This window comes from Podarcis bocagei (genome assembly GCF_964188305.1).
Source record: "Podarcis bocagei genome assembly, chromosome: 4".
Lineage (NCBI taxonomy): Eukaryota > Metazoa > Chordata > Lepidosauria > Squamata > Lacertidae > Podarcis > Podarcis bocagei.
In genome coordinates this window covers 31,108,474-31,120,838 of record NC_138128.1, presented here as the reverse complement: position 1 = coordinate 31,120,838, position 12,365 = coordinate 31,108,474, and the positions used below count along the sequence as shown (strand labels likewise).

The 12,365-nt window shown below is 44.3% G+C and overlaps 1 protein-coding gene across 5 annotated transcripts in view; it reads left to right on the top strand.

Annotated features, from left to right (window-relative positions):
• Positions 1-12,365, top strand: part of NYAP2 (neuronal tyrosine-phosphorylated phosphoinositide-3-kinase adaptor 2) — a 152,176-nt gene that overhangs the window by 115,684 nt on the left and 24,127 nt on the right. For 3 of the 5 annotated variants that reach the window (XM_081192593.1, XM_081192595.1, XM_081192592.1), the window contains exons 5-6: positions 5,116-5,328; positions 5,853-5,894. In XM_081192593.1, coding sequence (XP_081048719.1) covers positions 5,116-5,328; positions 5,853-5,894 — 255 coding nt within the window. The remainder of the gene's footprint in view (positions 1-5,115; positions 5,329-5,852; positions 5,895-12,365) is intronic. The other 2 variants (XM_081192596.1, XM_081192594.1) reach the window with 1 other exon arrangement.

Below are 12,365 nucleotides of genomic sequence, written 5' to 3'. Positions count from 1 at the left end.
TTGCCATGTAAATATATTAAATAACCTGTCAACTGCAAACAGATTTTTGTGCACAAGAACGGTCTCAAGAATTGATTAACAGAATTGGTTAACACTATCAAGGATGTGTTTTTGACATGCAACATTTTAGCCAAAGGGTTCTGATGGAGTATTGGAGAAGTGTTCTGGATAGCAAGCCAAATGGCTTGTAATGGAAAGCAGAAATCACTGTCACCTGGATAAGGGCCAGTTTCGCATTGCCTCTTATATTGCACCACAGATCTCACTCCCTTGCCCTCTTTCTATCCACATGCCATGCTGCTCCTTCTACTCCCAGCCACGCTGTCTCTTCCAATAGATCCTGTTGAAAGCCACCATGGTGTAGTGGTTACAGTGTTGGCCAGGGACCTTGGGAAGTTCAGCTACGGTAGCTCTTGGAACACCCCAGCGAGCTCTCAGTTTCCAATCCTCAAGGGGCTTAGGTGATCAACCACGGAGTTCAAGAAGCATGAGATCATGAGATAGTGGCTAGCGGCGGGGGGGGGGGGACACTGCTGGGCCTACCTATCTGAAGATTTGTAGGATTAATCCCCCTCTTGAGGGGCTACAATGTCTCCAAATGTCAAGTACCAATTGCAAAAACAAGCAGTTCATTGTTGCTTTGATTTTACCAATGAAAGTCAATGGGAGGGCTGAATATTTGGATTTGCAAATATTTCTCCTATGCAGGGTCTAAGGCAGGGACACTTCAAAGCAAGGAAGGGCCCAGCCCAGAGCTCTGACTGTGAGGCTGCTATTATTATTATTTATTGCATTTATATCTTGCCTTTCCCAAAGGAGCCCAGGGCGGCAAGGTGGGGCCGCCTCACACATCCCCTGTTGACGTCGTAAGCATGCATATTAGGAAGCGAGTGAATCCTATTGAACTCAGTGGAACTTGCTTCTCTGTAAACATTGCTAGGATTGGACTGCAAATTTTCATTTGGAAGTGCATGGCAAGGCTTAGATATTCTGTACAATTACTGAGATCTAGCACGTGAAGTGTTTTGAATGCTCTAAAATGTTGCACAAATGCTAAGTATTATTGTCCCCTATTAAGCCTTCATCTTCCTGGGCAACCACAGGGAGTTTGTTCTCCAGTCAACCCTGAAGCTCACTGACTTTGGGTCAGCCACTGTCCCTCCACCTGACCTCCCTCACAGGGTTGCTATGAGGATAAAACGGGGGGGGGGGCATGTATTTCCACCACAAGGAAAGGTAGGATACAAATAGAACTCATGCCAGAGTCCCCCTCTTCATCCTTTCCATCCATGTCATCGTTCAGCCCTCAAGCCTGGGAGGTTATCTTGCAATGTTGATATTACAACAGGATCCTTATTAATCTGCATCCCAGCCTACGCTTTTGTTTTGCACCACACTGTTAAAGCAATATCATGCCCCTTTAGTAGGGCAGTTCATAAAAATCTTTTTTAAAAAAAGCCTGCTGCAAAGGTCTTATCTTACTACACTAGGGATTATATAGCTATATCTGAAATTTCATGCATATCAGTTAATATCTTGACCCTGCTCCACTGAATTGAAATTTCGGCCCTCATGACCTAGGAAAACAGCCAAGTAAACAGCTATTTTCATGGAGGAGGGTCAAGATATTAACTGATATGCATGAAATTTCAGATATAGCTATATATTCCCTAGTGTAGTAAGATAAGACCTTTGGAGCAGGGATTTTCAAAAAAATGTTTTTTATGAACCACCCTAACCTTTAGTCAGTTGTGGTTTCCCACATCCTGGGAACTATAGTTTCTTAAGGGTGCTGAGTGTTGTTAGGAGCTTAAGAAAGCCCTGTGCTTCTCATGGAGCTACAATGTTCAGAGTTTCCTGGGGAGGGAGAGATTGGCTGTTAAACCACTGTGGTTATTGTAGCCTTACGAAAGGAATAGGATTCTCCAAGCAACTCTCAGGACCCTGAACAAACAGTAACTCCCAGGATTCTTTGGGGGAAGCTATGACCATTTAGAGTGGCATGGTACATCTTTCTTTCTTTTTTAAATAAATTTTTATTAGTTTTCCATACAATTATACATTTTTATCCAAATTTCAACAAATTGTCTCTTTTTGAACTTCCTTCAGCGTCTCTGACCATCATCCGTGTTTATATTTTTAATACACATTCCCTTCATTCGTATTGCCATTAAACTTCCCTTCTCCATCTATTTCTTATTAACAATACTTCTCTGTTTTTACAGTGCCTCTTGAAATCCCACTAGCGTTGTATTCACATCACATACATTTTTCAGATAATCTACGAACTTTCCCCAGTCTTCGATGAACTTTTGGTCTCTGGTGTATCTAATTTCCCCAGTTAGTTTGTCCAATTCCGCATAATCTGTCACTTTCATTCTCCATTCTTCTATCGTCAGTATTTCCTCGGCATGGTACATCTTTCATTAGAGGAGGCAATGGCTCCAAGGACATGGACTGCCAGGGAATTCCTGCTTTTGGTGTAATATTTTTAATTGTGATTTTTATGAAAATAATGCAAAACAGTACCAAGAAAAAGATTTTAAAAAGGTCAAATCAGATAGGATCAGGATGAAATACCCCGCAGAAAACACACACCGTATCAGGTATACCATAGATTACATAAATTAATCACAATATTTTTGTAGCAAAGTCAATAAGGAGTTGAAAAGGCATGCGGCTCAAAAATTACGTTTTCCATATGTTCGGTAAGGCTGAGGGAAGAGACTGGTACAATTGTTCATTGCAGACATGTAAGGCGAAGCCCCACCATACAGTGGTAAAAGAGCCCACAAGATAGCTCAGTTGGTAAAGCATGAGAGTCCTAATCTCAGGGCCGTGAGTCTTGCATTGGGCAAAAGATTCCTGTATTGCAGGGGGTTGGACTAGATGACCCTCATGGTCCCTTCCAACTCTACAATTCTCTGGTTCTATATTTCTCTGTGGTTTATCCACATAATATCTAAGTAAGTCCAGTTTAGCTTTTCCAGCCAAAAATCTAATACGCCAAGTGATTCCCCCCCCCCCTCCAAAAGCACAATGTACCACACATTTTGTCGCTAAATAAAGATAGTGATATTGGCTAATGTCTTCCGGCCAACCGTTGTTGTCATTTGTTATGTTTTCATCTTTTAGAGATGCAGCTTTAGGTTTTTAATTATTGTAAAGATTTTTTTCTGATGTTGCATAACTGCCATGGTTTCCTATGGGAGGACGGGTGAAACAGAAATGCATAATGTTTATGCAAATACTAATATTTTAAGCTTAAAAGCAACTGGAGAAGGAGTAGAATTGGGTTGTTTATTTATATTAAGTGCTATAAATTGTTCATAAACCACCGAAATCTCTCGAGCATTTACATAAAAATGCAACACTGGTGTTCAGTGAAATCTCCAAAAAACAACAACTAGATTGAAACCAGATTAAAACAGAACAAAACAGTTAGAGATGATGGGAACTGTAGTTCAACAATAGCTGAAGGTCACCACATTGATGACCCTTGACTAAGACCAAGTATTCAGTGTCCTTGCATGGAAAGCTCTGAAAGGAATAATATTAAGCCAGGAGTGGCCAGTCTTTGGGGGCCAGTGGGCACATCTAGAATTTTAAGGAAGTGCCATGGATGCCAATCAGAAAATGGCTGCCGTGGGGGGTAGCTTGACACAAATCGACTTCTGCACAAAAAGAGACAGGAGTACAAGACACATACTGCTCAACTGTCCCAATTTGAGTAGGACACCCCGGAATTACAGAAGCCACCCCAGCTTCTGATTGGAACCTGGAATGTCCTGTCTTTTGCTCTGGTATGAGTCAGCCTGCTTGCGCCAGAGCACTGGACCAAAGTATGCTCATTTTTTGGTCTCATGCTCTTGCATGAGTCAGCTGGTTCTCATGAGAGCTTGGGACTGAAAAATGAATGTCCCGATTTTGATCAGCGAGATGTTGGAGAGTATGAAGGCGGCATTTGCATGCCCTCATCATCCCCCCACCCCCATGGAAAAAAGGCACCTACATTGTGGGAAAATGATTGCTTGTACATAAGAGCATGAGCAGAGTTTTTATTATTGCAGAGTGATTTTGCAGCACGAGACATTGCTTGGAGCATGAACAGCACGTGAATAGCTCGTGCTGTTCCAAATGATTGGTCAACTAACATAGCCTGATCACTTGTGTGGTCTAGTGTGATGGCCCTTATCTGCTGGCTGAGAATAAGTTGCTTTGCTTGTATTTTGTATCTTTCTGATTTCACACAATAAAGGCTGTGCTGCAGTAGCTCTAAAGGAGCCAGAGCAGCCATATTTCTTCAACCTATCTTGGTGTGAGACTGATTTCTTCGGATGTCGAGCTGGCACTCGACACTACATCATCCCCCACTGTCCACACTCACAGAGAAAAGCTCACAGAGAAAACCTTTCCTCACTTTAGAATGCAAGGGAATCCAATCCTAGTGTGTCCAATCCTAGTGCATCCAATGTGGACATGTCTGAAAGGGTATGTTCAAGTGTAGGAGAGGCTGAACCAGTGCAAACAGGATGTGAGCAGGAAGAGTAAACCGTCTCTCATGGAATGAGGATTTTGGGGGAGCTATATATGTACTTTTGCAGGCACCATAAGAGGTACTGGCAAGCACAATGATGCCCACAGGGACCCACCCTTGCATTAAGCAGACAAGATTAGTCACAATCCGGCATGGTTAGGTAGTACTAGGCCCATTGGTTAAGCACATCCAAGCTGAATTGTGACCATACTTTCAAGAAAAAGAAAACAGTTCTACCTATGAAATAAGCACCACTAACAAAACACACAAAAGCTTTCCTGTGAAATGTATTTTATATTATCTAAGATTTCAGGAAATACATTTAATGCAACCTTCTAATCCTGCATGTAGCATTTCTGTCTGTATTCTGAATGTTCCCTGCTATTCTGAAGCAAACTTCAATCACCACTATAATTTTAATAAAGTCCGTTTATCGTGGTCCTCTATTGATTATGGCATGCATTTACAGTGGAGCTCAATTAGCTGATTACTAAATGGAAAAAAACAAAAAAGCATTGGAGTATGGATGGAATCAATTTGCATGGTATAATGGATTGTGACCTTTCCCTCTTTTGTAGAACCATTAGATGAGCTGAAGATCAGGAGCCACAGCACTGAGCCACTACCAAAGCTGGAAAACAAAGAGAGAGGAGGTCACCATGGGGCATCTTCCTCCAGAGAGCCAATAAAAGCTCAGGAATGGGATGGCACACCAGGACCACCGCTTGTGTCTAGCAGACTCGGAAGGTCTTCTGTTAGTCCAACCATGTTGGCAGGAAATAATAGCTCAGGTAAGTGTGAGTACAGAAGAAAATAAATAAATATGCAAGGGCTGAGTTTCTAGATCAGGTGCAATGGGCTACCTAGCAAAATTTGGGAAGTACTAGTTAATGAGAGATTAATGACACGTGAGCCTTTTGAGCATTTTGTAGGAATGCAAAAGGGGTCCAGTTGAGTGAACAGAGGATAAGAAGCCCTGCAAGGACTCTCCTTAAGTGGATATGATGCAAGAAGCCCCATTTCCTGCTGGGGATCATGGGACTTCTTGTTTTCTCCCATGCAAAATGAAGCCAGACTTTTGGAGTGGGGGGGAGTTTGAGCTCTCGCCTTGGACGTTTCACATTGTCCTTATGCAAGAATCCAAGGTGGCATGCTATTAGCTTCATTGATCCAAGATCAGCAGCTTTCTGGCTTATCGGGACTCTCCTACATCAGGGCGTGAGAATGCGACAGTGGTTTGGTCCCGTAGAAAGAGAAGCAAAATAGGTAAGGCTATTCCTGCTGTGTTGAACAACTTCTTTTGTTTGTTATATAGTGCTACTCCTGTGCTGGTCCCAGAACACCAGAGACAAAATAGGTAAGGTGATGCATCTTGCTAAAGTGACTTCTACCTAAATTAGAAGACTGAAAGCTTACACACACTCACCAATAGAAACTGGTCCAGCAACAGGTAAGTGTGTTTCTTACATTGTGTATCAGTTCTATTGCTGAGTGTGTCTAAGCTTTCCTCCCAAGCCACCACCATTGTAGGCCCTCCTCACACAAGACTGTCACAACAGCAGAATGCAAAGCAAAGGGCTTCCTAATTTTGCACATTGCAAGTGTGCTGAAGTTTTAAAGTCAGTCAGTTACATTCCAGATAGGGTGGTCAGGTGTCACACTTTACAGAGGACTATACTCTGAAGCAAGAACGGAAGAACAAAGGACGAGCCTTCAGGATCAGGCCAGTGGCCCATCTAGTCCACCATCCTGTCCTCACAGTGACCAACCAGATACCTATGGGAAACCTGCCCGGGAGATCTGAGCACAACTTCACTCTCGATTCCTGCTCTTTCCAGCAGCTGGTATTCAGAATCATACTGGAGACAGAACATATCCGTCAGGGTTAGCTCACCATTGATAGCCTTACCCTCCAGGAATTTGTCTGGTCTGCTTTAAAAAATGAAGAAGCACAAGAAGGGACAGTAGCAGCCTTGAAGTTGCCTAACAACAGTTAGTCAGAAGCAGCTGACTGGATGGGATAAAGCCAGCATGCTATTTTCTCTGTAGGTGGGTCACTGCTGCTGTCCCTTCTCATGGTTCTTTCTTTTTAAAGCAGAGCAGACAAATCCACGCCACCCTCCCTGGCATCTTGCCCCCTTTCCCTCCCAGTGAACAACAGTGACCTAAGTAGTTTAGCAGCTGGACCACCCCACCCTGCACTAATCTGCTTCAGCAGCTAGTACCAAGACAGCAGAATGAACAGGCACACTGGTCACCAAGTCACAGTCTTCCCCACAATGGCGAGATGTATTGCATTTCTATTTAAATTCTAAAACTTCTTTCTAACTTTGCACGTATACATATACACATAAATCAGTATATGCAATTATTGTTATTATTATATCAATGTCCTTCCTTGTCTTCTGTTTTGTTGGTGAATTTCCTCTTTGTTGGTGATGTGTAAGTGGACCCGCTAAATCCAGCTAAGAGTGAAGCAGATTGCTTTCCATGTGGAAGCAATTTTAAATTCTAATCTCTGTGTTTTATAGTTCTGGCATATTCCAGTAAAGTATACCTAACTCTGGGCTAGAATGTGTTATAATTATAAAACACAGAGATTAGAATTTAAAATTGCTTGCAGTCTTATCTGTTTCAGATACAGAGTGTGGTGCTGTTATCCAAAGAAAGGAAAATACAGTGAATGCATTTTGCAACACGTGCCTCTAAAGTATGGAGAAGTATCATAGAACTGTAGAGTTGGAAGGGACCCTGAGGATCATCTTGTCCAACCCACTGAAGTGCAGGAAGACACAGTTGTCCCATAGGGGGGTCAAACCTGCAACCTTGGCATTAACAGCACCATGCTCTAACCAACTGAGCTATAGTTCCATCGAGTGATCAAGAGCAAAGTAGCATAGCTGTATTATCTATAGTTATCATGAACAGCTGGAGTTTTGAAACTTGTGCAGGCAAACTGATCCGTTAATGACTTGAGATGGTTAACAAAACGATATAAAGCTGAAACACGGTGGAATTTCTGTAGGCATTTAGACAGGGCATTATTTCTTCAAGATAATCCTGAATCAGCAGCACACCTGAAATGAGCATCCTTAATTTTGCAAATAAACCCACAGCACAGCTGATCATAGTGGGTTGGGATCAGTATTAACATTGTTCCTTATTTAGCTAACCCCAGATGTCAAAAGCCAATCAAATCACAATATTTTGCAACACTTCCAGAAAACGTTTCTGCTTTATAACAATCTTTTTTTTTATGTGCGGGGATTCGGGGAGGGGGGGGATGTCATCCCATGTAGACCAGCTTTCGAGACTGTTCTCAGAATCGGATTGTTAAAATGCGTCCTCAAGTGTGCATGTGTCACCGAAAAAACCGCACTTTTCAAGATCTTGGGTAGCAGTTTGCAGTGTGCTATGAAGACATTGTCCTGTCCACCAGTTACAGGGATGAAATAGATTGTGGCTGGTTGTTGAGGGGATCCGGTGTAAAGTAATACATTTGCATCTCTCCAGATCCCCTGCTCCTTACATGCAACAAGTGCGAAGTTTACTTCCTATTAGAGTGTGTACTCTAAGAGGTTTTCCTTCTTTGGTCACTGTAGTGTGACTGCACTCCTCCCTGGGTGTGGTTCCTTCCATAATTAATTGGAAACTAGCTGGAACCTTAGTCTTACCTGCTAACAAGGCTTAGTTGCTCTGCTGAGCTGTTGATCTGTTGCTGACCGATAAATGCAACTTTTGAAATTATCTTGACCCCTGCTGGCTTCCTGGTATTAGGGCAGACTCAGTGTAAAGTATCTTCACATGGTCAGTATCCTTCTCAAACCTACGGGACACTACAGTGGCACAGTTGCATGTGGAGCAAAGCTGTAGGAGTTAAGGGGCATGGTCGGGGTGACTGTCAGGCAGGGCTGGTTTACCCATTAAGCAAAACAAGTACATGCTAAGGGCATCGAGGGAAGTGGGGCACCACAGAAATTTTCCATTCCTAGATTTTTAACATTCATGGTCTCTAGTTGCTCAGCTGAGTGTTCATTTTCTCAGCTGTATATTTTAAAAAAATCCCAACAGACCTTCTGATCGGCAAGTTCTAGGCTCTGTGGTTTAACCCACAGTGCCACCTACCCATAATACCTACCCCTGGGATGTGGCTCAGGGATGGAAACACTGTTCAGCCACACATTCCCAAAGGTGGATGTGGCGCTAGGAAAAAGTATGAAGAGCAATGGATAGGACCCTTTGTTTCAACCCCACAAAAGGAAGATGGCTCTATGTACATCGTCTTCCACCCAGGCCAGCAGGAGGCATGATCACAGCACATGTCCCAACCAGGCAGAAACACTCAAGGAGGATGTGGAACAGGCTTGGTGAGGCTATGTGGACTGGGGAGATTCCCAAGGCCTGGACAGACAGGCCTGAAGGGCTCAGCTTCCTCACTCTTACTCTTGAGCTGAAGTGCAAGCAGCAATTCTGGCTCTGTGCAGTTCCCCCTGCCTGCTGCATCGGCAGACAGCAGGATCCGTGCAGCTGAGCCGCCTAACAGCTCAGCAGGACCCAGCTGGTTCTGGTGTTGCACAGTGGGACGTAGAGCCTTCACACTAGTCCTCTTGTTATCTTCAGCGTGGAAGCGGAGGGCAGGCGGCCATCCTCCCTTCCAAGTCCCCTTTCATGTGGAGGCACAGCTGTGCATTCCCGCAGCATCAGATCTGGTTCACCTGATCCCCCCTCTCGCCGACTTCCACTTCTGATACTGCGTAGCGCCATTCAATTAGTTTCAATTGCTCCCAGCCTGTGTCATTATAGCCCATGTGCTGGGATGCTGTACCTTTGAAACTAGGCTATTTCCCCTCTGAGTTTGTAAATATTAAGGTGACCTTGGGACCTGCCTTCACCGCTGCGTTTCATCCCTATGTGTCATCCCCTCGTCTCTTAGATAATTTCTCAGGGACGTTTCATTTCAGGTCTCTGCCATCAGAAGGCTTTTTAGAGGAATAGCTGTCAGTGATTTTAAAAAGAAAAAGGAAAAAAGAGAAAGAATCACTGCAGCCTCAAAAACATGCCACTGCTGTTTCAGTGGAAAACCACAGGGGGTTGGCAAAATGGGAGGCTTCATCGAACTCAACTGTGGATGTTTCAAACAGCATTTTCCAGAAGGTTGCTGCCTGCTTGGGATATAAGGCATTTTGCACTGCCACCTACTGCTGCAAAGATGCACTGCGCTCCATTTTAAGATGCTGTCCCACACTGTATTGTTTACTTGCGGTTTTATTTTTCATTTCTCAACATTGCAAAGCTGGCACTTGGTCAGATCATTTAGAAGTCAGGTGAAAACGATTTGCAAGTAAAACAGTTGTGCGCTTAGTAAAGGTGCTTAGGATTAGAGAGGAACGGTGCTAATGCATTATTAATCTTAGATATTAAGGTCTAAATGTTGACAAAAAGGATGCGCGAGACATTTGCCTTCGCTCACCTCCATCTTATGCAAGGGGAATAGCAAATTCTGTCTTCTTCTTTTAATTCAGCAGGAGGAAAACCACTTTAACTAACTTCCTTTGCCAGTTTGTCAGCAAATTAACCAGTTTCTGCTGCCTTTCCTGAAAGAGTCTACACAGAGATGTGTGATGCGTATACAATTAAAGTCATCATGTCATCTGCTGCAGATTTTATTGCTGATACTCCAGGCCTGGATGTTAGGGCTTATTGGACAAGAATCTGGATTGAAATTTTCTTCCTCCCGCCCCCAATTTACTTTTGTACAGGGCTGAAATCAGCAGCTGGAATCCTTGGGTAGCTGCCAGGTTCCCAGGAGGGCCAACCGCTGATGCCAACCTTGCCCCCCCCCCATTTTAAAAAAGAAAGAATCTGGTGCAGCAGTCTGAACAGAGCCGTGTGACTGAGTCTAGCCACTGTAGCAATTCCCCACCACGGACCTGACACAGTATCCTTGAGGCTTTGTGGGAAATTAAAATGGTGGCTGCGCTCAAGTGGCCTGGGGCTGCTTGTGTTCAGCAGTGGAGCATATGCTTGTGTTGCCCAAGGTGGGCACACTTCCGAGGGTGCCCTCCCAGGTGCAGGATAGCCGCTCTGGTGCCAGGAGTGGAGAGAGCCACCCATGGGGCGACATTTGGCGCACTGCCCACCCCCGACTCCCAAGCCTCCCCCAGCTGTCAAAATGAAGGGGGAAGGGAGGATTGTCGCCAGCAAAGCAACACAGCTCTCTGCCCCGCTTCTCCCGACGGCTCAGGGTAGGCTTGGGGGTCGCAGGTGGGTTCATGCCAAATGTCACCCCGCTCAGCTAAGACACCCACGGTGGCCCAGCCCCACCACAACCTCCTTCCTCCACCCCTGCTTGTGGTGCTGCTCACAGCACTGCCACCTGCCATCATCCGATAAGCCCCAGATGATCCTAAGCAGGGAGAAGGGGGGGTGCCCCAAACTTTCTGGTTGCCCTGTGACAGTGAGGGGAAGAAGGCAAGCCATTGCAGAGTTGTCTCTTTAGTTGCCAGATGGCACACTTAACCAGGGACGGCCACTCCCTCCCGCTGCTGCCCTTCCATCAAAGACTTGCTCACCAGAGTCACGTGGAAGTGGCTTCTAGTGAGATTTCATGGAACTCCCACGAGAAGTTGCTAGAAGCTGCTGTCACTGCTTCTCCTCGCTTCCCCAAGGGATTCTGCCACTTGAGGCCGTTGCCTCAGTCTGCCTCCTAGGTGGGCCAGCCCTGTTCTTACTTGGAAAGAGACTAGATTTTCTACTGGGAACAAGTGCAAGGTAGTAAAATTACTACTAGGGGCACTATTGGGTTGTTTTTATTTGTATTAGGTATTTTGTGGTTTTATATCTTGATTTTATTCTGTGAACCACCCTTAGACCCCTGGGTAAGGGCAGTATATAAATTCAATTTTAAAAAGTAATAATACTCTGTGCCTTCTTTTAGAGAATGCCAGTGTGGTATAGTGGCTAGAGTACTGGACTAGGACCTGGGAAACCAGGGTTCAAATCCCTGATCAGCCATTAAATTCACTGGATGACTGTGGCTCCTTGATGGTCTCTCAGCCTAACCTACCTCCCAGGGTTGTTGTGAGAATAAAATGGGAAGGGGACTGTGCATGCCGCCATGACCTCCTTAGAGCAAAGGTGAGATATAAACGTGATAGCTAGATAGATAGATAAATAGATATAGAAGAGACCAAACTATACAGTCATAGAACTGTAAAGTTGGAAGGGACCCCGAGGGAACAGAAACGCTTGCTGTGGTGTTTTGCATTTGTTAATAACTATATTAGTTGGAGGGGTTAGCAGAGGAGGGTGGAGTTTATCAGAGTTTCCTCTCCCAGAGTTGGCGAGGAAAATTGAGAAGGAATCTGGCAGTACAGTGACATCTAGAGTCAAGCAGCCTCCACTACTGATCACTGGTACCAGGAAACTACTGCATATTTAGCCTACCTACTCACTGAAACACACACACATAACTCAGTTGGTTAGAGCATGGTGTTTTGTCATGTTTTACTATTCTGTTGGGAGCCACCCAGAGTGGCTTGGACAACCCAGTCAGATAGCCAGCATACAATTATTATTATTATTATTATTATTATTATTATTATTATTATTATTATTACACCAAGGTTGCAGCTTCAATCACTGTATGGGATAGCTACATATTCCTGGACTAGATGCTCCTCAGGGCCCCAACTCTATAATTCTATATGACATGCAGCTCCATTATTACATAAAGCAATTTAAGATGCAGCATTTTGATCTTGAATGGGAGTAAACATACAGAGGCCTTGTTTGCATGAGAAAGAAATAGGCTATTTCCTAACTAAAG